Here is a 24,638-nt window from a genome sequence, read left to right on the forward strand (position 1 = left end):
TCCAGTCTTCAGTGTCACATGAACGATCCTTTAGAAATCATTCTAATATGATGATTTTCTGCTCAACAAACATTTATTATTATCAATGTTGAAAATGGTTGTGCTGCTTAAAATTTTTGTGGAAGCCATGATACATTTTTTAGGATTCTTTTATAAATAAAAAATTCATTAGAACAGCATTTATTTTTAGTAAATTTGTTTGTAAAAACGATGTAGGTTAAAAATCTTTACTGACACTTTTGGTCAATTTAATGCATCCTTGCTGAATAAACACAGGAGCTTATCTGAGGAGATTACATAATTGGAGATTTGTTTGACTGTTTTGCATATAAATACATGTTTTGCATAAAATACATCACTGACTAAATGAATAAATGACTGTATGAATGACTTTATGAATAATATATAACAAATATCTGAATGATAACTGTTTAAAATCTGGCATTATACATCGTTTTATTTCAATAACTAGGAAGAGAAGTACACTCAAAACAAGTAGTCTGTTGATATTATAGCCTGACTCAGTTCTGTTTAATACTGTACAATATAGTAAAAAAAAAATATGCTCAATAAATATGCATAAAAACACTGGATTCATTAACCTTTCCAAACCGGTTCTGTGTAATGTAATATAGACTATGTGCTTGAGGTGCAGCAACACGGTGTATGGGGTGTGACGAAATATACTTCATAAAAAGCACCTCAGACACACGATACGCTTTGATCTCACACTGAACACGCATGCACCAGCATGCACGCGCGCGCACGCACGCTTGCCTCCTCCCCCTGCGCGTGCGTGCGTGCGCGGTACAACATCAACAGAATGAGCCCTCCTCGTTTACTGTCAGAAATAAAACAAACTCTTTACTATCCAAAGTAATTAATTCTGTACCTAAGTATTGAGTGCGTTTCAACCGAAATCCTACAGTCGCCTTATCCGGACTAAACTCCGCGGTTCAAAGTGGTAAGAGACATTTTTTCGATTTCTTAAAATTAGATTGTGCAAATGCAACAGTGCTAGGCCGCAGTCTTATATTCGAGCATGCATTTATTTCTCTGAGCGTCAAGACTCAAACAGAGCTGAGAAATGTTTGTTGCATTTTATGGCAGTTTGGTTTTTTTTAAAAAACTACATGTCTTTCAACCTAAGTTACGTGTTTAACTGCAACGCTTCCGCAAAAGTTGGATATCAATAAAGGCAGGTCTGCAAAACACAAGAGCGATCAGGAAAGATTGTTCATCGTTTTAAGCAGAAAAAAAATCTGTAAAATACTAATCATAACACAAATGCATTATTTTGGTTTGCCATAGGGAGACCCCATCGTGGCACGTGCATTGGTAAGCCAATAAAGCTGCATGCATGTGGGTCTTTGTCAGTGTACTGTGCATGAGACCACTGGTGATGGAGCTCTGTATGGTTGTCTGTGTTTGCATTGGTATAAATCTGCTGGTGCAATGAGCCCTTTAATGACAAAGCATAATGTACAGTCAGACTCAATGCAAATTGGTTTGATTCAGAAATTGTAAAGGCATTTTAGTAATCTTCAGGTTTAACATCAAGCCTTCAGTTCAGATCATGAAGTCCATGCCCATGTTTCTGAGCCTTCACATCTTGTGACAGCAAGCGCCTTCTCACTGCTTTGACAATTGCTGCCATAAAAGGTTTTACTATGAATCTAGAATGAAAGTTGTACAAGTGAAAATAACCTTATAATATGAGGAAGAGTTTGTGAACAAACAATTAGTCAGTTCATTTGGTACAAGACCAGTAGGTGGTAACTAACAGTAAAAACATTTTAAAGACTGGCTAGCATCTACTAACAAGTAAAAACTAGTCCAGACATAGGCTAGTTTTTTATCACAAATCACAAATGCGATACTGCAGTATGTTGGTCTACACCAAAAGACTGCAACAGCTTTTTCCCTCAGGCTGTAAGTTGTCCTGCCGACCTGGTAAAACTACATTTTGTGCCACTTATAGCTTGAATGACATGACAATAAACCAAACGTGACTTTACCATGGTATTTTATTAAGTGTTTTGACTCATGGAGTATACATGTAAATATACTATGGTATATGAATTAATTCAGTTGCCAGTGCAAGTGTTCCACTATTGTCTCTGGTTCTGTTTGAGCAGGATTACTAGCAATACTACTGTCATATGATCTCATTAGATATGTTGAATCATATGTACAAGAATTTGTCAAATGAAGTTGGTTATCCACATATTTCATCCACAAAGAAAATGTACTTAATTAAAAGCATTTAATTACTTATAAAGAGGAATTGACATTAAAGTCCACATGAAATCAAAATTGACCATATTTACTTTGTTTGCCTAAATTGATCGTTTTGTGGTGAACAATTCATCCATGCAAGTCAATCCACACAAAACAATTTTTTGGCTTCGTAATCTTTAATAATCAAAATCTGAAAATGCCCCTCTCCTCTGCATTGGAGGACCTTCCCTGATGACGTAGGTTTGAGGACTTGGGTTGGGAAACGCTTAACCACTCCCCTCAAACCGTTAGTCTGTTATGAGCGAGAGATGGAGAGGAGGAGCGCTAGAGTAAAACCCTGCCCTCTGTTCAATATTCCTTTTCACTGGGAAATATGTCACAACACTGGAGAAAAGTCGTTTGCAACTTCCGGTTCACGCGGACTTTAAACAACCATTGTGAACTTAATTAATTCTTGTATGATGAAATAATGACGAGATTGACATTACATTTATAATATCTTGTAATCAAAATCCTGAATGTTTCATTCTGATTTTTAAGATTGAAGCGTACACTAGTTCTCAACAAAAGTCTGGACTTTGTAAAAAAAAATTACATTTGTTTTAAAAATAAAAATAAAAATCTTAGCATAGAGTGAATGATTATATGATATGATTTAGTGTCACATTTAGTCTTACTGTGTGTTTGGAGCTTATTGTTGTGGTTTGTTTTCCTGCAGGTATCTAAAGTGTGACCAATTGAGACGGGAAGGGTGGATCTGGAATGGCAGGAGGAAGAAGAGGAGCGAATAGAACGACATATTGTCGTTCTCCGCTGAGCAGTGAGACAGGCTCCGTTGGCAACGGCAACCATTCCACCAGCTCACCTGTGACGGGTGTGAGGTCACGGACCAGGTGAGGGTAAAGGCCTGTTCACACGGGGACGAATTTCGCGCGTGATATTCGCCGACGTTTAACGCCTCGTGACTAAACAGAGCGCCAATGTGAGTGTGCACACCGACGCGAAAAACGCCACGCGTAAAAGCGTCATTTTTTTAAAAACGCCTCGGGTTCGTTTTTTTTGGTTTGACGCGCCGCGCCAAAAACTATCCGACCAATGAGATTGGCGCTTTTGCTCACGTGTCTGGAGCTTCTGAAGTTACAGTAAAACACAACTTGGGGGCGCTCAAACACAAAACAGTCTTGCCGAGCACACATATGTAACGGCGAAGAAGATATACGCCAAGTAGCGTCTACACTGCCTGGAAGAAATAAGACGAGGAAGATGCAAGGCAAGATGAATGTAGAGCTGCTGGTCTCGTTGGTGTTGGAACATAAATAACTATATGACAAACGCGACAGCGACTACAAAAATCTTGATAAAAGAGAACTGTTATGGAGTGGTATTGCAGAGTTTAAACAGTACTGTTATGAAGTGGTATTGTATTTCTGTTTTACATTAAGCGCCATCTAATGTCAGGGAATGAATTTGCATGTTCACTCGGCTCATCGTCAGCGAAAATCGCTTGGGTGTGAACACAAAAAACGCGTTGAAAAACGCTGACGAATAACGCGCGCCGATATTCGTCCCGGTGTGCACGGCCCTTACAGCTACACATGTTCTATTGCTTTGGTAACATCCTCCTCCTATGTAACCCACCTATTTCAAATCTGTGTGGTCATCAGGAATGGCTCCGGAACGGGAATGTCCAGCCCTCCGTTGGCCACTCAGACGGTGGTGCCACTGAAGCACTGTAAGATTCCGGAACTCTCCATGGACCGGAACGTCCTGTTTGAGCTCCACCTGTTTGTGTGCCATCTTATAGCACTGTTTGTGCATTACGTCAACATCTACAAAACCGTGTGGTGGTACCCTCCATCACACCCACCTTCACACACCTCTCTGGTGAGTCACGTCTCAAGGCTCAGAAATTAAACTCCACAGAAGCATTCAATCTTATTCTTTCACAAAGTGAATTTCTTTTTTTTTTTCCTTTCTTTTTTTTCTCAGAACTTCCACCTAATTGACTATAATATGTTGGTGTTCACCATCATAGTTCTGGCACGCAGGCTAATTGCTGCCATTGTAAAAGAGGTAATGTGCATTATTTTAGATCTGTATGTCATTTTAATAGTTTTTAAAAAATGAACGAGTAGTGTATCATACTTTTTGCCTTCTTTCTTTGCTCAAAAGGCATCACAAAGTGGGAAGTTGTCCTTCCCACACTCTGTCTTCCTGGTGACGGCTCGTTTTGCCGTCCTGACTCTTGCAGGATGGAGTCTGTGTCGTTCACTCATTTATCTCTTCAAGACGTATTCCGTACTTAGCCTGCTCTTCCTCTGCTATCCGTGAGTAAAAATCTGCACATCCACTGCTATTGATTCTAATGTTTTATTAAGGTGCTGTCACATTTACTGTTCTGCAAAGTTTTGCAGGCAAAATCTAGTTTCTATAATCCAGGCAAAATCCAAAATTCTATAAGAATCCATGTAGTCTTGAATTTCTTGTGAAGGTGAAATATTTCCCCACACGCATTTCACATCAGGTTCAAGTTGGTCACACAATGGATGGATGGATAGATAGAAAGATAGATTGATAGAATGATTGATTTTAAAGTGGACAGTCAGAATTTACAATCATATCTATCCATTATGATATTTTAATATTTCAACACTCTTCTCTTTCTTTCCCCGTCAGGTTTGGAATGTACATCCCTTTCTTCCGACTCAGCTGTGATTTCCGCAGGGCTGGATCCATGTCCCCGTTAAGCGGCATGAGTTCTAAAGAGGTGGGCGGGGCTGCTTTGGGACGTGGGGGACGGGACTATCTCTCCGTCCTGAAGGAAACATGGAAACAGCACACCAGTCAGCTGTACAGTGTTCAGCCCATGCCGACCCACGCCTGCTGTCTCTCTCCTGACCTCATCCGCAAAGAAGTGGAGTACCTGAAGATGGACTTCAACTGGAGGATGAAGGAGGTGTTGGTTAGCTCCATGCTAAGTGCCTACTACGTAGCGTTCGTACCTGTTTGGTTCGTCAAGGTGAGTGCATTGACAGGTCTTCTGTACACTCACGTGCTTATGCATAAACACATACAATGTGTGAATTGAGAGAACAGGTTTTGTTTATGAGGAATACAGGTGATTCATATGTAATAAGTCAGTACATTCAGATCAGATTGGCAGTGGTTTCCAAACTTTGTAGAGTGGTGTACCCCCTGAGGCATTTAACATCCTTCTTCATACTCCCTCTCTTCCACACCTTTTCCATTAAAGTCCCCCTGTGGTCAATAATTGAATCCCTTAAAACTAATTTTTGCTCACAAAAATTACATATTTAAAAAGAATTCCTTTAAAATATTTTCTTCATGCCTTAAAATAGCTTGAATGTAACTCTACGCCCTTGCTTCATTTAGTTATACATGGTTCAGTGCATATTCATGTTAGTCTCCGCTTTCACTCACTCACACCCGCTCAGAGATCCGCTTGACTTGTCAACTTTACTGTAGTGAACATTACACAATGGCTAGTGGAAATACTGGTTTAATTCAGCCACATATGTTTAAACCAGAAACTGATTCAGAAGAAGAAGTGGAAGAGCGACTTATACAGGCTCTTCTACAAGTCGATGTATCAGAATGGTAATGTGTTTTATGTATCGCTCTCTACGCCGGACACATAACGGTTAATAATTTGATTAGCCTTTTGCTTGACTGCGTTATCAAACAGCTAATAATGTGTTGCTAATGTTACACAAACCATGTTCCTGTTTGCTATCTCAGAGTCAGACAGCTGCCATCTAAAAATCAGCATCCAGAAATGCTTTGAACAACTCAACGTCAGTGGAGAAAGGCATATAGTCCAACATAACATCATACACATAATTATCTTGCTATATTGCTAAATGTACCCGCTTTTTCATATCAACAGAAAAATATACCAGGATAACCTGGCTTCTCTTGAGACTCCCTGCTTCTTAGCATAGTAATGATGATGTTATGCTAAAGCCCATCTATATGTTGTTGACGTGATTTGACGTTGACGTGGTTACCATGTTTGTAACGAAGAGAACAGGGGCGGTTTCGAACCGCGTTTTTGGTAAACTGCAGTTTTAAGGAGAAAATACTCAGCAATGGTGTTGACTTATGGATTTGTTCATGGTTTGTCTTAAAGCATATTAAAAACTCAACATAGACATATAAACAACATTAAAAACTTGATTTTCACCACAGGAGGTCTTTAAGGGACAATATTTCCCCCCTTAAATTGATTTTCTTGTACAATTTTGCCTTTATAAATACCTTTATCAAATAAATAATGTTTTACATATAAAATGCTCAATAGAGAAATATGCAATGATGGTAAAAACAAAGTGATACTTATATTAAACTAAAACTGCCAGTATGTGGCGGTAAGTCCCTCTTAAGTCAGTAAGTCAGTCTTAATGAGTGAGCCATCAAGTCATTCATATATTCATGGGTCATTGAATCATTGACTCAGAATACGTTCAAACTAAAGCCACAGACTAATTTACAAAACACCGCTGTGTGTTGTAGTTCTGCTGTGGCTTTCGTTGGAACAATTTTTTTGTTGCAAAACAGAACAAAATGTCCATATTACACTTCTGTTTGTTGAACTGTTGTATAAAATTAATGTCACATTTGCAGTCCTGTGGATATTTGGGAAAAATTGCATTCTTGCTGCTCATATAATATCAACATTAAAAACAAGAACTCACAAGGGTTTTTTTTCTATATAGCAGATAGTTTGAGTCTTAAATCGATCTGTTTGGACAGTCTGTCTATATTTGTTCTCCATACTAGTACGTGGTTAATCCCCATTTTTACAAAGGCACATTGTCGAGAGCTGCTGTAATGTAGCTTGATTTGCTATGACAGCACACTCTGCATGCAATGCTCGCTGCTTGTGTGGATGCAGTCAGTTTTGACCGTAAAAGAGGATGTAATTTGATTGGATGTCATGTATATGACCTTTTACGGCATTTTGCCAGTTAGAAATACATGCTCGGTTTTATTGTTATTTTAAGTTGGGGTAGAATTAAATAAACTGTACAACTCAGCATTTTGTTTGCTTACCCCCTCTGTCACCTCGCGTACCCCCAGGGTATGGGTATCCCAGTTTAGGAACCACTGGCCTAAGGGGAAAAAAATCATTCTTCCTATTTAAACCAACACATGCTAATTATTTTTCCAGCTATTATTTTTATGGCTTTTCAATCTGTCCTCAATGCAAAACTTTGGTTTAGCATCATGGGTTCTGTTGACATAACTCTGGATGTATTTTGTGTGAACATCTGTCAACATGTTCTTTGAAAAATCGTTTTTCTATGCAAGCTGCTTAAAAATAACGAATAATCAAATAAATGGCTATTATGTTTGCCTATAATGTTTATTGCTTACAAAAACTCTACCATCCAAAAGTTCGGGGCAGTAAGATGGTTTACTGGTTATTAAGTAAGTCTCAAATGCTCAACAAGGCTGCATTTATTGAATTAAAAATACAGTTAAAACGTTAAAATTGTGAAATATTATTATAATTTAAAATAACTGTTTTAGACTTTAATATATTTTAAAATGTCATTTATTCCTGTGATGCAAAACTGAATTTTCAGCATCATTACTTCAGTCTTCAGTGTCACATGATCTTTCAGAAATCATTCTAATATTCTGATTTGGTGCTCTTATCATCAATGTTGAAAACTTTGTGCTGATTATTGTTTTTATGTAAACTAATGTTTTTTTTTTCAGGATTCTTTGATGAATAGACAGTTCATAAGAACAGCATTAATTTTAAGTAGATAATTTTTGAAAGATTATTAATGTTTTACAGTCTTTTTTTATCAGTTTAATGTCATTGCTAAATAAAAGTATTTATTAAAAAATATATTATATTAAATACATACTCAAAGGAATATTACAGGTTTGTAGGTTACTCTGTAATACCTAGCACAGCACATTTTGTCTTAAAGTGATAGTTCACCCAAAAATGTAAATTCTGTCATTATTTACTCACCCTCAAGTTGTTTCAAACCTAAATTAATTTTTTCTTATGCTGAACACAAAAGAAGATATTTTGAAGAATGTTAGTAACCAAACAGTTGATGGACCCCATTTACTTTCATAGTATGAAAAAAAAAAAAAATAGTCAATGGCAGTTAAAGGGGTCCATCAACTGTCTGGTTACTGACATTCTTCAAAATATCATCTTTTGTGTTCAGCAGAAAATAGAAATTCATACATGTTTGGAACATCTTGAGAGTGAGTATTTTTGGTGAGTTTGAGGGTGTTTAATTTTCGGGTGAACTCTCCCTTTAAGCCTGAAGAGTTTGAATGAATTGTTTTACATTGCTACACATTTGACTTTTTTTTTCTTCTTTTTTTTCTCTGTTTGTATAGAGCACTCAGTATGTCGATAAACGCTGGTCCTGTGAGCTGTTCATCCTGGTGTCCGTCAGTACTTCTGTCATTCTGATGCGGCACCTACTGCCTCCCCGTTACTGCGACCTGCTCCACAAAGCGGCTGCGCACCTGGGCTGCTGGCAGAAGGTGGACCCCTCCCTCTGCTCAAACGTCCTCCAACACATGTACGTCTGACCTGGGGTCACTGCTGGGGTCATAGAAATGTCAAAAGTTTAGGTTGTTAGAGCTTTTTGTGCGTCTTTGCTGGATTTTGGTAAATATAATAGTATAGCAAGTGCTGACCGATTGATTCCAAATGCTTTTTTAGTGAAGTGCTCAGTTCTTGTTCACACCCTTAAAAGAATGGCTGCATTGTGTTGCATGTTTCAACGTGTTCATTTGATTTCAGGTGTTGCCATCAATTTGCTAAAGACTTATAGCTCATTAAATTAATTTGAAAACCAATGTTTTTAAACATGAACATGTATTGGTTTTCAAAATGTACACCTAGAGCATATTTAGCTTTCTATATTTTTTACTTTTGTTTGTTACTTTTATTTTTACTACTGGCACTTTAATTTTTTTTTACCCTTTTCTGTTTTCCTAAATTAACATTTTCTCATTTAATTATTATTTTTTGCATATAATATTGATAAATCATGTTATAAACCTTTGGTGCAATGTGTTTGCTTTTGTTTGTAGACTGTAATCTCTTTTTTTGTGCTTTTCCCCCCTACAGATGGACAGAAGAGTACATGTGGCCACAGGGAGTTTTAGTAAAACACAGTAAAAATGTTTATAAGGCCATGGGCCATTATAACGTAGCAGTTCCCTCAGATGTTTCGCATTATCGTTTCTATGTAAGTATAAACTGTAGCCGTTTTTGCCGTTTGCCGACTCAACAGAATGAATGTCAATGTTATTAAAAATATTATTACAAAGAATGTATTATGTTTTTTCATGGGAATAATATTGCAATAACCACTGTTCCCCTTCTTTTTTCCCTCTCTCCTAACAGTTTTTCTTCAACAAACCACTTCGAATATTGAACATTCTCATAATCCTGGAAGGCGCAATGATATTCTACCAGCTATATTCACTGATGTGTTCAGAGAAATGGCATCAGACGATATCATTAGCTCTAATATTATTCAGTAATTATTACGCCTTTTTCAAACTGCTCAGAGACAGAATAGTTCTGGGAAAAGCATATTCGTATTCAGCCAGTGCCTCTAATCAGAAAGTCAGTTAGACAAGCGTAAATTATTGTCAGTCATCACAGATGAGCAGAAAACATGCATGAGAGCTGTTTATTTTTTCTACAAGTGCATTTTTTTTGTCTGTTTATGTTCTGACTTGCCATGAAATAAAAAGGAAACATATTTTTATATTAAGTCCGTTTCTCTGAAGTTTTTTATTAATGCACCACTTCTTACATGGCTGTCATAATCATCTGACATAATCAGACACAAATGTGTTACTAGAATGCAAATATTTTTATTTATTTTGAAATCAATAAGCCCTAGATTTATCATCATAATATTTCTCAGGTTCTGGGACCCAGGAATACACTTTTGTCCACTGTAGTGGACATTATATTTTAGTCAATTTCTCTGACACCATATATGTCACAGTTTTACAGTCTGGATGTCCTGTAAAGAGCACATTCAGGGCTTTTCAGAGATACCAAATGTTTGGAGGTTTCACCATGAAAACAACTTCTCCTTGGTCTTTAAAAATGGCTGATATTAATCTAGTGATCAAGTTTAGCAGTCTTGTGGTTCATATTTTAAATTACCATTTGAGTCTGACAAATTTTCAAACTGTCATAAATATATATAATATAATATTCTTCCTATGAAATGGGTATTATTGTGAAAATGTTGCCAATTATTCTCCCATTATGTATTACACTTCTTTTTTCATTGCATGTTGCCCTAAATAACACATTATTTTGCAAATTAGATACAGTGTATCGATACATTGTATTGAATGGGACTATAAATTTATGGCCATTTTACCCACATATTGCATAAAGTAAAATGGTATATCAATCCATTCCGTTATATTTTTCATAACATATTTGAGAATCATCTTTATACACAGGTTTGGTTAAAAAAAAAATCTTGAAACCTACAAATTGATTGGTGAATGAAAAAAAATCCCTTTTTTTTTTCTTCTTTTTTTTTTGCCTGTACATGCCATTTTATTTTCTGTCCCGGTGTCCAGTACAGTGGACATAGCATAACATATTAATAAAATATTTTTATTTATTTTTATTATAATCTAAAACAATGTAATGACATGAAAAAAATACTAAATTCAAACAACTTTCGCCTTTAGATGGCGACACAAAGGCTACAGATTTCGGTCAACGGTTGACTATGCAGAAATTCATTATAGAGCCATTTATTTTTGTAGTAGCCTATAATGGCATATTAAAACACGTTGTATAAATAGCCAGCTGTGTGGTTGAGGTTTTAATAGTGTGATGCTCTGTGTCTTTAAACGAGAGCTTAGCTTGCATCCTATTGTGACCACTTTCCTAGTATGGCGAAGGTTTAGCTCATGAATAATAATGTTGTTGTTTTGACGTTGCTCATTGTTTCGGCTCGGCTCTTGATTGAATATTAATTATGTAGTTAGGACGCTTCTTCCAATAGCGAAAGCGCATCTCATGAATATTAATAACCAAGCTTCACCATAGTACGAGTTGCAGAATCGCCGTCGGGAAGTGGAGACCAAGGAGAGCTCCCGCTGGACACAGCTCGCACTTGATGTCGGCTTTTAAAACGGACCGCTTATAAATCATCCGTCATTGGAATGGAAAAACCAACACGGGCGTCTTAAATTTGCGTTGGAAAGCTCAAAGAGCCCCATCCTTATCCGCCAGCCGGTGAGTAAATCGTTGTGTTTAGCTATATATGACGATGTGCGCATCGCCTCATGGGGCATCCTGTGCAAATCCTTTCCATTCTGTGTAAAACCTCTTCCCCAAATGAGAAATGCAGTAGATCTCTCACTGGTAAACATATCAAGTCATAAGATACAATTCTATAATTGCAAAGAAAAAAATGGAGTATGGCGTAAAAAAGACGTAATGTAGCCTAATATAAAGTGCATTCATTAAAATTGAGATTTTGACCCAGATTGTTCAGTACTTACTGGCAATGAATAATCCTTCATCTAAATGGCTATTATAATATAGAATCTATAATATAAGTATGTACAATTCATATATTCATCATTAATCTAGGCTATTTTATATAGATTTTTTATTTATAAAATCTAGATTCTTATTTAGAATCCACCATTTATATGGAATTAAGGGTGGGCAGGAACATACAAATTGGTCAGAAATTAATTTATTGCTTTTTTCCAACCTATTGGGTTTAGGATTAGGATTAAAACAATAGGCCTACAGTTTAATGCTTTTAGACGTAGAGTAGCTGCAATTTCTAAGAAAAAGCTTGATAACAAGGTATTTCTTTACACAGGGTGAGAAACAGAACAGGAGAATAAACAAACCAGAAAATGGCAGAGAGGCTTACTTTATCCATAAGAATCAGTCTATAGTTTTGGTGGAGGTTGAAACAACCCCACAAAGTTAGGATGATTAGAAGTACGATTTTCATATATACATTTACCAATGACATTTATCAAGCATGTTACCTCTGATATTGTTATTTGACTTCATGCAGTCACACAAAACATTGAATTTTCCATTCCATCTGTTTGCAGCTCAAGGTCAGACATTAATAATTGCTAAATGTTTAACGCAGGCTCTCACTTCGACCTGCTGTAATGATTGAAATCTGTTCGCTTCAAAGCTGAAATTGACTTGAGTTCAGTGATACCAACAGGACTCTCAAGGCATGTGACAAACCTTCATATTTGGGCCCCCCACATTATTTAATTTATCTCTATGGCGGGGGCCCTTATTATTACGTAATGCTCTTGTTTGCCTTCCCAACCAAAACAAAACAGAAAGAGCCTGAACATGTACCTTTCCCATTAAAAAAGTAGATAGCTAATGCTTTAGGATGACGGCAATGTTCAGGTAACACTCTTTCATATAACAATATTTTTGCAATTCCATTCAGTGACTCTAAAAAAGAAATAACACACTCTACCTTTACCTTTTTGACATCATGTGCTATTCCACTTTACTCCACAATCTTAAAAATAAAGGTTCTTTATTGGCATCTATGGTCCATGCAGAACCTTTAACATCTATGGAACATTTCCATTGCAAAGGTTTTTTAAGGGTTCTTCAGATTATTAAAATGTTTTCACACTAAGAAAATAAATGGTTCCCTGAAAGGTCATTTGGAGCGAGGTCCAAAAATAGTTCTTCCCCAGCTAACAGGGAATGTTCTGGTACGGTTCTCTCAAAGTTATAAACAAATGTTTTTCCAGTAACATTAATAGAATGTTTGTTCAAAGTTGTTTAGTCTTTAATTATGTTCTTAAAGCGTTAGCACAAAATCATTAGCTATCTATTCATCAAGCATTTTTTAAAAATGTTTTAGTTGGATGTTCGTTTAACATTTTAAATGTTACTACTTGTTTCAGAATGTTCAAAGAACATTCAAAAGTAATGTTTCCATAATGTTTGCAAAATGGAATGTTCCCTTAAAGGGATAGTTCACCCAAAAAAGAAAATTAGCCCATGATTTACTCACCCTCAAGCCATCCTAGGTGTAGGCTATATGACATTCTTCTTTCAGACGAATACAATCGGAGTTATATTAAAAAATGTTCTGGCTCTTCCGAGCTTCATATTGGCATCGAATGGCTGTTTCTGTTTTGAAGTCCATCAAAGCGCATCCATCCATGATAAAAGTCCTCCAAACGGCTCTGGGGAGGTTAATAAAGGCCTTCTGATGTGAAGCGATGCGTTCGTGTAAGAAAAATATCCATATTTAAAACTTTATCTACTAAAATCACTAGCTTCCGGCCGTACGCATCGATTTACGGTGGAAGAGTGACCCCTGACCTGACGCAAAACGTAATGACGAACGCAGAAGCCCAGAGGATAGAAACAAAACAAAAATTTTTAAAGAGAAATGTCAGAGGAGCTTGAGTTTGTTGCCCAGCACTGTTTGTTTGAACCGCAAGAGGCGTCTAAACTTACGATACTCCTACATCCTACGTCATACATGCGTCACGAGTTACTCTTGTGGAGGACTTTTATCATTGATGGATGCACTTTGATGGACTTCAAAACAGAAACAGCCATTCACTTCCATTATAAAGCTTGGAAGAGCCAGGACATTTTTTAAAATAACTCCGATTGTGTTCGTCTGAACGAAGAATGTATGGATGAATGCCGTATGCCCTTCTTTTTTTTATGAACCACAAAAGGATAATAAAAAAATAAAAAAGCCTCACTTGCAATCGTCCATATAATGGCAGTGAATAGCGACCAGCATTTCGGGGGGTTTTTTAACGCAAAAGTATCACAAAATGATCACATGATGCAACACTTCTTGTATATTCCATGTGTTCTGGGGTCGGAACTCTGTTGACAGATGTGAACGCGATAACTTCTTGTTATTTTGAACACAATGGATATATTCACCTCAGAGAAAAAGGTACATGATGGATTGTATTTCTTGTCCCGTTTTTGTTGGGCGAGACGGAGTGAACTGCTGTGCTAACAGAGTCAGAACGAGCATGTCGCGTAGCCATGCGTTGAAGACTAACGGCCAAGGTTAGGATTTTTGTTAAATAATAATAATGTTCTTCATATCGTATACTCCCAGAACACTTGAAATACCTATGACACGTGTTGCATCCTTCTGTGATACCTTTGCATCTTTTTTAAAAAGCTTGACGCTGGTCGCTATTCACTGCCATTTTATAAACAAGCACGAGTTGGAATTTATTTTAAATTCTCCATTTGCAGTTCATAAAAGAAATATGGCATTAGAACAACACAAGGGTGATTATTACTTAATTTTAATTTTAGGGTTCCTATCCCTTTAAGAGTGCAGGATCAGATCATGTTGTATTTCCTACATCTCAGTTGCTGAAAGCTGTTGTCTGTGTCTCTTAGAAAGTGCCAGTGCCCTCATGGAGGACAAGAGGAAGAAAAGGAGTCCCAAAGTGTCCCTTCCCCATCCCCCTCCTCCACCAATCAACCCTCGAAAGCTCACCGTTCTCCCGGCGAGTAAGAGCGCCACATTCTCATTGGGTCTGCCCCATCCTCCCTCCCCCAAACCCAGGGGAAAGTGCAAGAGATCGGTGGGGGCAATGGGTCCATCTAAAGAAGCTCTTGCCGTTCCTGAGGTTCCCCCTAAAAACACAAGGTTTGTGTGCTTGTTCTTCTAAGTTTGAAGTTTGAGCCACAAAATAGAGTCTGGTAGTGATTCTGGTTCTATTTGTACCGATACAGGTCTCACCGAGAGAAGCCCAGAGCTCCTCAGCCTGCCGGACCTAGTCGCGTGTCCCAGTCCTCCTCACCGCTCCAGCACTCATTCCTCACCGACGTCTCCGATGTGAGAGAGATGGAGGGAGGACTGCTCAACCTGCTCAATGACTTTCACTCTGGAAAACTGCAGGCTTTCGGTATGACACATGTGCGCTAGGGTTTTATTCAGAAGCTTTAATAGTTTGGGCTGTAATTAGAATCGGTTGGCAGTCTCAATTGTTGGGACATTTTTGAGGAATGCAGCGGTGTGTAAGGGTGGCACATTTACACCATCTGATTCATCAGTGAGTTGATATAGATTTGCTTTACGAGTCTTGTAAGGTACTATCTCAGTTTCTATGTGTATAACACGGTGTGTTTGCAGGTAAGGTGTGCTCCTTTGAGCAACTAGAGCATGTGAGGGAGATGCAGGAACGTCTGGCCCGGCTCCATTTCAGTCTGGACAGTCATGTGGAGGAGCTGTCTGAAGACCAGAGAAAAAACGCTTCGGACCGCAATCTTGAACACCTGCTTTCTAACGTGAGACATTAATTCACCTCATTTTATCATGCAACTCTTGTAGGGCTGCACGATTAATTGAAATAACACAGAAATAGTGATATGGCTTTGAACTCATCCCTTCATCCACCGTGAGTTTGGGTCATGTATAACCTGCATTTAGGAACGCCACATGCACCACTCATCTTCCAAAAAAACAGCTGTTGTCAACAAAAGAGAAGCTTTAAGGGCTTAGTAGTAATAATAATATAATAATAATGATGATGATGATGATTATTGATGTATAATCACAACATATTTGGCCAAATTGTGCAGCCCTACAAATAAGCACAACAAACTTGGAACTTTTAATTTAAATTCTAATCACAATTTTAATCACAATTACATTTTTCCCCCCAAACCGTGCAGCCCTAATCTCTTATGCATTCATACCGAAGCTTAAACCACGGACATTTATTCTGCTTTCACATGCAAATGTATATTTGTACCTTATAGACACACACACATTAGTGGAATCTGGATTGACTGGATATGGAACACCAGTCTATTTGTTCTCTCTCCACTATTCAAGCCCTCTGAGCGTCTCTCACACGCAAATACTCCAGGACTGAACACAATAATACCCTGTATCTCAATACAGGCCTGTGGCTGAATCTTGTATTATTATCCAAGCCCAAGTGTCGCCCTCTGACTGAATTCTTTCATCAGCCTGTGAAGGGCTGGACAGTTACTATTGATAGTATTTCCCTTCTAGCTGTCAGCTCAGTGGTATGTGCTAGAGAGCCCAGAGTGTGAGAGAAGAGAGAGTGTGTGAACTGTTTCATTATTGATGATTCACTCAGTATAACAGAGTGTATTTGAATCTTATAATAACGAGTTCAGGTTACTTTTTATCCTACTTTTTTTCATTAAAGGAGAACTCCGGTCAATTTTAACATTGAGCTCATTTTTTTGTAAATTTGGAGTGCTGTCAGTACAGAGAACAACGACAAAAATCGGTGTTGCCTACACCATGTTATCCTCTTTTTAAAATTTGCACCCTGTTGACTTCAATGGGGCAAGTTTTAAACCTGCTTTTAGCCTCTTAACATCCTTGATGTGTCATTACAAGTGCACAGCCAATGTGAGTGATTCCTTCAGAGTGAACACGGTGAATCTGACTGCAGTAGATGTGAAAGATATGAATAAAAATGAAGTTAATTCGGCCAGCGCACATACCTGTATTTATTTCCTGTTTTCGGTCGAAGTCCATAGTAGTCGATTGTCGAGTTCACGCGCGTGATCATAGGTAACTAAGCAACAGTGGAGAACTCGACAATCGACTACTGTGGACTTCGACCGAAAACAGGAAAGAAATACAGGTATGAGCGCTGGCCGATTCACCGTGTTCACTCTGAAGGAATCACTCACATTGGCTGTGCACTTGTAATGACACATCAAGGATGTTAAGAGGCTAAAAGCAGGTTTAAAACTTGCCCCATTGAAGTCAACAGGGTGCAAATTTTAAAAAGAGGATAACACGGTGTAGGCAACACCGATTTTTGCCGTTGTTCTCTGTACTGACAGCACTCCAAATTTACAAAAAAATGAGCTCAGTGTTAAAATTGACCGGAGTTCTCCTTTAAGCTTGTTTTAGGACTATTGAGACTTTTGCACTGTGACAATAATTTCATTAAGCACATCCCCTCCACTCTCCATAATGCAATATTTTACTTAAAAAATTGTCTAAAATTCCCATTATTGATTCTCATTACTGTACTAGTCTTATTATTTTTTTAATCAGCAGCATAACAAATACTACCATGATATATTTTACAATTTAAATAATTGTTACGTAACGTAGTATATTAGAAACTTGAACAACGAGGAATAATTCCAGGAAACAGACTTTAATCACAAACACTCAGGAACCAGGAGAAACGCAGGGGAAAACCATACAAACATAAACGACACCGAACCATGAACACAAGAAATTATATTGATTTTTTAAATGCATCTTTGTTTTGTCCCATATAGCTGGAAGAATTGAGCAGCTCCATGTATCCTTCCACTCTATGGTTTGTATGTGTTGTACATTGCAAGAATTATAAAATACAATGTTTATTGACTTTTAATCTTAATCAACTCTCTCTCTCAAGTAAAATATATTGTGAAAATAATGGTGTTTATCCAGAGAGGGTTTGTGTTAGACTGAAAGCTCTCAGTGTTCTCAGCTAAGCACTTAGTTTTAGTCTCAGTGAGTGCAGGGATTGTGTTTCTCAAAACATCTTAGATCAGTTGTGTCCCAATGGAAGCCAAATAGGTACATGCATTATATGTGCTGAAAGAATACTGGAGTCAGCATGTTTATATGTAATAGGACCTCCAGACCTTGTACATTAGATGTACATTAGCAGTGCATATCTCCTTAATGCTGTTTAACCAGACAGAAACTCCACCTGGCGGAAAATCAAGACTTACCCAAGACCTCCAACACCTGAAGCAAGAAACCAAACCCAGCCGACCATCAAATCACTGTGCAGACCAAAGCCCAAGTTGCCATGGCTACAACTCAACTGCAAGTTAATGAGCGCCATCATCGTGATCCGTGACTAATGCAATGCTAAGTGACGGCAACAGCATCAAAGCACATTCTCCATGTGAATGAAATTCAACAGCAAAAATGGCACTTCTTGTTTGTCTAAATATTTTAGTCTTTGCATTTAACAATTCCAATGATTTTGAGCCTGAAAGCCATTTTTGTTAAAGTGTTTAAATTGGGATAAATAGCAACTGTACTTCCTCTAGGGTTTGAATGAGTTGATTCCACAGGTTCATTCATCAATGCTAAAGGCTAACTCAGTTAAACAAGAACAGACTTCAGAAACCCGAGATCTAGAATTATTAGATCAACCATGAAAGCAGTGAAGGAGAAGATTAACACTAACATTATTTGTCAATCAGCACATACACAATGGATTTTCTTTTCGTTATTGGTCGGTGTTCTCTGGAATGATGTTGTAAATGGCTGTGGAGTAGCTATAAACTCACTCAGGACTGCTTGAGATCATTGATCTCAGTGCCTCTTCTCAGCCTCTAGATTACATTGATTGTTTTACCGGAAGGTCTTCATGGGACTCTCGGAATGATGGAATGGAGTCTTTTTGTAGATGCTTGTACATTAAAATTGAAGTACGGTTATTTCATATAATGTTATATTCCATGTTTGTAAACTAGAGTTTTAAATATCTATGTTGATATAGGAACAATAATGATAGAAGTAGTTTGTTATTCTAAATGGAACTGATGGAAATGTACAGGATTTGTGAGTGCGTGTGTGTGTGTTATCTTTGTATAAACTAAATTGAAAACATGGAATCGGGCATTTCAAATTTCAGGTTCTAAAAAAGTTGAGATTTGGGTAATTCTAGAATTAGAGAGGAGTTGACTCGAGAATTCCCCCATTTCTTCATGGAGCACAAGATTGTATTTGAAACTTGTAGATTTGTATAGTCTCCAGCCCAAAGCACAAAAGCAGTGCAGTAACATCTAATAAAGACCTGCAGTGGATCAAAACTGCTGCAAAAAATGCTACATAGTCCATAATACGTATACAAGCTTACTAACAACAACCCCTTATGAAAAGCCAGTCTTCACCAGTTTCACTTATAAAACATCAGCACAACAAATGGACAAGTTTAGAGAAAAGTAAAAGAAACACCCGTTTGAATTTTATATATATTTTTCATAATGCAGTAACATTTCACTGCTGACCTCCGCTATGCCTACCTCCAACTATTTCAATAGAGAATCAGTACTGTTGCAATTGAGGGGAAGTCTGTTTAAATTGATATAGGATTGATTCATGGCAGGATCTCATCCTGCATCTGCACGTATACAGGCTGTAGTCGAAAGCATTTGAAAGAATCATTTAAAAATGATATTTGTATTCTTTCTGCGAATTATTTATTATTTAGTTATTTGAAAAAGAAAATATCTGTGTCCTGTGCTTTTTGTCCATGTCTTTTGTTTATCAGTGCATAGAAACTATTTTCTATTTGTGTGCTTTAAGTAATAAAACTTAATGCAACAATTAACTCACTTTGACTTTTTGTGACTTACTATTTGCTATATCAAGTAATAGGTAGTGTAAGCAGTTTGATTTATTAAAATCAAACACAACAAATGCAGTATTGTGTGAAGCATTTTGATTATAGAGAAAGGGGGGAAAAGATATATATTTTTGTTGTAATTTGTTAGAAATATAGAAGCATTAAATGTGACAAAATGACAACATTTGCTCAAACCAAAGAAGTTTTTTTTTTTAATTCACCTATATTATCATTAAATTGTGCTAAAGAAAAAAAACATTTAAATTGGCGGTTCAATATTTTAAACAATATATTAAAACGTATAAAGTACCAGTCAAATTTTGGAAACATTACTATTTTTAACATTACTATGTCTCTTATGCTCATCAAGCCTGCATTTATTTGATCAAAAATACAGAAAAAACATTAATATTTTGAAATATTATTAAAATAGTGGTTTTTTACTTTTCTACAGGAAAATAAGTATTTGAACACCCTGCTATTTTGCAAGTTCTCCCACTTAGAAATCATGGAGGGGTCTGAAATTGTCATTGTAGGTGCATGTCCACTGTGAGAGACATAATCTAAAAAAAAAAAAAAAATCCAGAAATCACAATATATGATTTTTTAACTATTTATTTGTATGATACAGCTGCAAATAAGTATTTGAACACCTGAGAAAATCAATGTTAATATTTGGTACAGTAGCCTTTGTTTGCAATTACAGAGGTCAAACGTTTCCTGTAGTTTTTCACCAGGTTTGCACACACTGCAGGAGGGATTTTGGCCCACTCCTCCACACAGATCTTCTCTAGATCAGTCAGGTTTCTGGGCTGTCGCTGAGAAACACGGAGTTTGAGCTCCCTCCAAAGATTATCTATTGGGTTTAGGTCTGAAGACTGGCTAGGCCACGCCAGAACCTTGATATGCTTCTTACAGAGCCACTCCTTGGTTATCCTGGCTGTGTGCTTCGGGTCATTGTCATGTTGGAAGACCCAGCCTCGACCCATCTTCAATGCTCTAACTGAGGGAAGGAGGTTGTTCCCCAAAATCTCGCAATACATGGCCCCGGTCATCCTCTCCTTAATACAGTGCAGTCGCCCTGTCCCATGTGCAGAAAAACACCCCCAAAGCATGATGCTACCACCCCCATGCTTCACAGTAGGGATGGTGTTCTTGGGATGGTACTCATCATTCTTCTTCCTCCAAACACGTTTAGTGGAATTATGACCAAAAAGTTCTATTTTGGTCTCATCTGACCACATGACTTTCTCCCATGACTCCTCTGGATCATCCAAATGGTCATTGGCAAACTTAAGACGGGCCTTGACATGTGCTGGTTTAAGCAGGGGAACCTTCCGTGCCATGCATGATTTCAAACCATGACGTCTTAGTGTATTACCAACAGTAACCTTGGAAACGGTGGTCCCAGCTCTTTTCAGGTCATTGACCAGCTCCTCCCGTGTAGTTCTGGGCTGATTTCTCACCTTTCTTAGGATCATTGAGACCCCACGAGGTGAGATCTTGCATGGAGCCCCAGTCCGAGGGAGACTGACAGTCATGTTTAGCTTCTTCCATTTTCTAATGATTGCTCCAACAGTGGACCTTTTTTCACCAAGCTGCTTGGCAATTTCCCCGTAGCCCTTTCCAGCCTTGTGGAGGTGTACAATTTTGTCTCTAGTGTCTTTGGACAGCTCTTTGGTCTTGGCCATGTTAGTAGTTGGATTCTTACTGATTGTATGGGGTGGACAGGTGTCTTTATGCAGCTAACGACCTCAAACAGGTGCATCTAATTTAGGATAATAAATGGAGTGGAGGTGGACATTTTAAAGGCAGACTAACAGGTCTTTGAGGGTCAGAATTCTAGCTGATAGACAGGTGTTCAAATACTTATTTGCAGCTGTATCATACAAATAAATAGTTAAAAAATCAAACATTGTGATTTCTGGATATTTTTTTTTAGATTATGTCTCTCACAGTGGACATGCACCTACGATGACAATTTCAGACCCCTCCATGATTTCCAAGTGGGAGAACTTGCAAAATAGCAGGGTGTTCAAATACTTATTTTCCTCACTGTATATATATATATATATATATAATGTATCCCTGTGATGGCAAAGCTGAATTTTCAGCATCATTACTCCAGTCTTCAGTGTCACATGATCCTTCAGAAATCATTATAATATGCTGATTTATTATCATCATTGTTGGAAACAGTTGTGCTGCTTAATATTTTTTCATAACCAGTGATACTCTTTTCAGGATTTATTTAAAATCGTTAAAACCCTTCAAAAGTTTGGGGTCAGTAATTTATTATTTGATTTATTTTTAAAGAAATTAATACTTTTTTTCAGCAAGGATGCGTTAAATTGATAAAAAGTGATAGTAAAGATTTATATCGTTAGAAAATATTTCTATTTTGAATAAATGCTGTTCTTTTTAAACTTTTTATTCATAAATGAATCCTTAAAAAAGTATCACGTTCCAAAAAAATATTCTGCAGCACAACTGTTTCCAAAATTGATAATAACTGAGTATCAAATCAGCATATTAGAATGATTTCTGAAGGATCATGTGACACTGAAGACTGGAGTGATGGCTGATGAAAATACAGCTTTGCATCACAGAAATAAAGTATATTTAAAGTATATTAAATTAGAAACCGTAATATTAAATTGTAGTAATATTTCACAATATTACTGTTTCCTTCAGTATTTTTGATCAAATAAATGCAAGGTTGATGAGCATAAAATAATTATTTCAAAAACATTAAAAACAGTAATGTATCCAAACTTTTGACTGGTACTGTACATGTTGGGGTCAAGGGGACATGAAAGTACTGCATTCAAGGAATGACCACATTACCAAAACCTCTTCCAAACAGCGGGTGGCGGTCACGAGCTGAAATCCTGTCTGATCCTCACTGTGTCTGTTGGGGAAGAAATGCACAATCAGCCGTTCAAACAGCGGCGCTATGAACGAACAGACATGGATTCAGATATTAACTCAATTTCAGGTATTATTATTATTATTTTGATTCAGTTTCTAAAGTTTATGTGCATGTATTTTATAAATAATTTGTTTAAACGTCTGTCTGATGAGTAACTAGGCAAGTTCATTTTTGTTTACACTACAGTCGTTATTCATATTCATTTGTTTATCTTCATTTTTGCAGCATATCTTTTTTTTTTGTGAGGACCTTGTCTGTTCTTTTCAATACATTTTAAAAACCGTATAAGATAACAAATAAAATTTGCTTTTGAATAGTACATATCTTTAAATGAACTTTTTAACAACAGACGTTCTGTAGCTTGTGCTTTTTAACATGTGCAGAGGGTTAGTTGATCTCAGTTTAGTCCCAGTATCAGGAAAGTAAAGCTTACATTGTGTATTGTGTTCGCCAGGCTCAGTGTCGCGGTTATGTGATGAGGCAAGGTCTGAGTTTGGTTCAGACTCAGTTTGAGGACATCGTGCGAGAGATTGATGGAGGATTGGATCACTTGCAGTGGAGAGGAAACATCATTCCCAAACCTCACTTTACTGACACTGTGAGCTTCTCTGTCATTACTAATTTCTCATACTGTCTACTGCTGTTTATACATATGTATACTACATATGTTACAGATTATCACTTTTATTTAAGATTTTCAGATAATGTCTTCTTGTTTGTGTTATTTAGCCATCGAATGCATCTCATCTGATGATTAATTGATTGATTCACGAATGTCAGTTAGTATCAATATTCACATTGCATAATAATAGATTTTAATGTGTATAATGTAATCTATAGAAAAGCCTATTGCTGCAGTATGAACGCTCCAGGTTTCAGTGCCATGACCGTCAGGATGACTCTGAGAGGGAACAGAAGATAGAAAATGAGGACGGTGAGAAAACTCTCTCACAGTCTGAAATCCAGGTACCGGAGAGAGACGAAGCTCCTGAGAGAGACGAAGCTCCTGAAACAGCCAGCAGAGACACTTCCACACATGTGGACGACAGAGGAGAGAACGTAGTCGGACAAAACCTGGCGGATTATTCTACTACACTTTGCAGTGCTGTGAATTCAGATGTTTGCCACAACAGCTTATTTCAGACAGGTGCTATGAGAAGAGATTTTGGCAAAAAAAAAAAAAAAAGAATACAAAAAAAAAAAAAAACAGCTGGACTTTATGTTTTTGTTTTTGGCAGGACCAAGTTTGCATTCGGTTTCGAAAGACACTTCACACACTCCTGACTCTCTGAAGCAGCAGCGGAGCACTTTGGCCATGGAGCTGCTGTGGATCCAGCAAGCCATCAGTAGCAGAAAGAAAGTGAGAAAAGTTTATCATTTTTAACATTAATGTTTAAAAAAAATATATGTCTGAAAATGTATCTGCTCTGCTCCTTTGCAGTATCTCTCCCTTAAACAGAGAATGGATGTGTCGCACTGATACTGGACCAGGGCTGAAGTGGACCAACATTTTGAGAGATGTTTTTGTAATTTCTTTGTAACATTAACAGAATGTTTAAGAATTGTTGTAAATCTGTTTATTTATAAGTTCGTTTTGTCCATAAATGTGTCTGTGTTAAAGAAGAGATTGTATTTTTGTATAAATGACATTTCAGAAATAAATATAACTTGCACATATATCGAGATGGGGGAGAGATTTTTTTCCTGTATCACAATTAAGCCGTTAATGTTTAATTCTGAAAGGACCATTATCTCCATTATCCAAGTTTTTGGATAAAACTTAATCAGGGTACTAAATACGTACAATGTTATGTATATTTATATATGTATAGTAGTATGCTATTAAGAAGTTTGTGTTGTGCTAAAAAATTTTAACCCTGTAATTTATTTGCATCTATTGTACAGATTCTTTATATAGTCTCAAAATCTAATCAGTATTATAGCCCAGCGATAAATTTAAAGTTGGATATATAGTGGGCTACATTAAGATTCAACCGCACTCATATAAATTATATATGTATATATATATATATATATATATATA

General features: G+C 37.1%; 3 protein-coding genes across 3 annotated transcripts; all 3 read left to right on the plus strand.

Annotated features, from left to right (window-relative positions):
* Positions 1–733: 733 nt before the first annotated feature.
* tmem39b (transmembrane protein 39B) lies at positions 734–10,031 on the plus strand. Its single transcript, XM_084092738.1, has 9 exons — positions 734–964; positions 2,960–3,134; positions 3,906–4,125; positions 4,231–4,314; positions 4,414–4,568; positions 4,918–5,260; positions 8,635–8,822; positions 9,377–9,497; positions 9,656–10,031. Exons 2-9 carry the CDS (start codon positions 3,004–3,006, stop codon positions 9,887–9,889), a joined length of 1,476 nt encoding a protein of 491 aa, XP_083948864.1. The 5' UTR covers positions 734–964; positions 2,960–3,003; the 3' UTR covers positions 9,890–10,031.
* A 1,306-nt stretch (positions 10,032–11,337) lies between these two features.
* ccdc28b (coiled-coil domain containing 28B) lies at positions 11,338–19,651 on the plus strand. The gene is made up of 6 exons (XM_084093274.1): positions 11,338–11,533; positions 14,699–14,951; positions 15,038–15,210; positions 15,438–15,592; positions 17,588–17,610; positions 17,997–19,651. The coding sequence occupies exons 2-6, from the start codon at positions 14,716–14,718 to the stop codon at positions 18,049–18,051; spliced, it is 642 nt and encodes a 213-aa protein (XP_083949400.1). The 5' UTR covers positions 11,338–11,533; positions 14,699–14,715; the 3' UTR covers positions 18,052–19,651.
* A 2,917-nt stretch (positions 19,652–22,568) lies between these two features.
* Positions 22,569–24,271, plus strand: iqcc (IQ motif containing C). The gene is made up of 5 exons (XM_084094056.1): positions 22,569–22,660; positions 23,049–23,192; positions 23,435–23,741; positions 23,833–23,954; positions 24,036–24,271. The coding sequence occupies exons 1-5, from the start codon at positions 22,619–22,621 to the stop codon at positions 24,072–24,074; spliced, it is 654 nt and encodes a 217-aa protein (XP_083950182.1). The 5' UTR covers positions 22,569–22,618; the 3' UTR covers positions 24,075–24,271.
* Positions 24,272–24,638: the final 367 nt, after the last annotated feature.

The sequence above is a fragment of the Abramis brama genome (genome assembly GCF_963993115.1).
Source record: "Abramis brama genome assembly, chromosome: 19".
In the NCBI taxonomy this organism is placed as follows: domain Eukaryota; kingdom Metazoa; phylum Chordata; class Actinopteri; order Cypriniformes; family Leuciscidae; genus Abramis; species Abramis brama.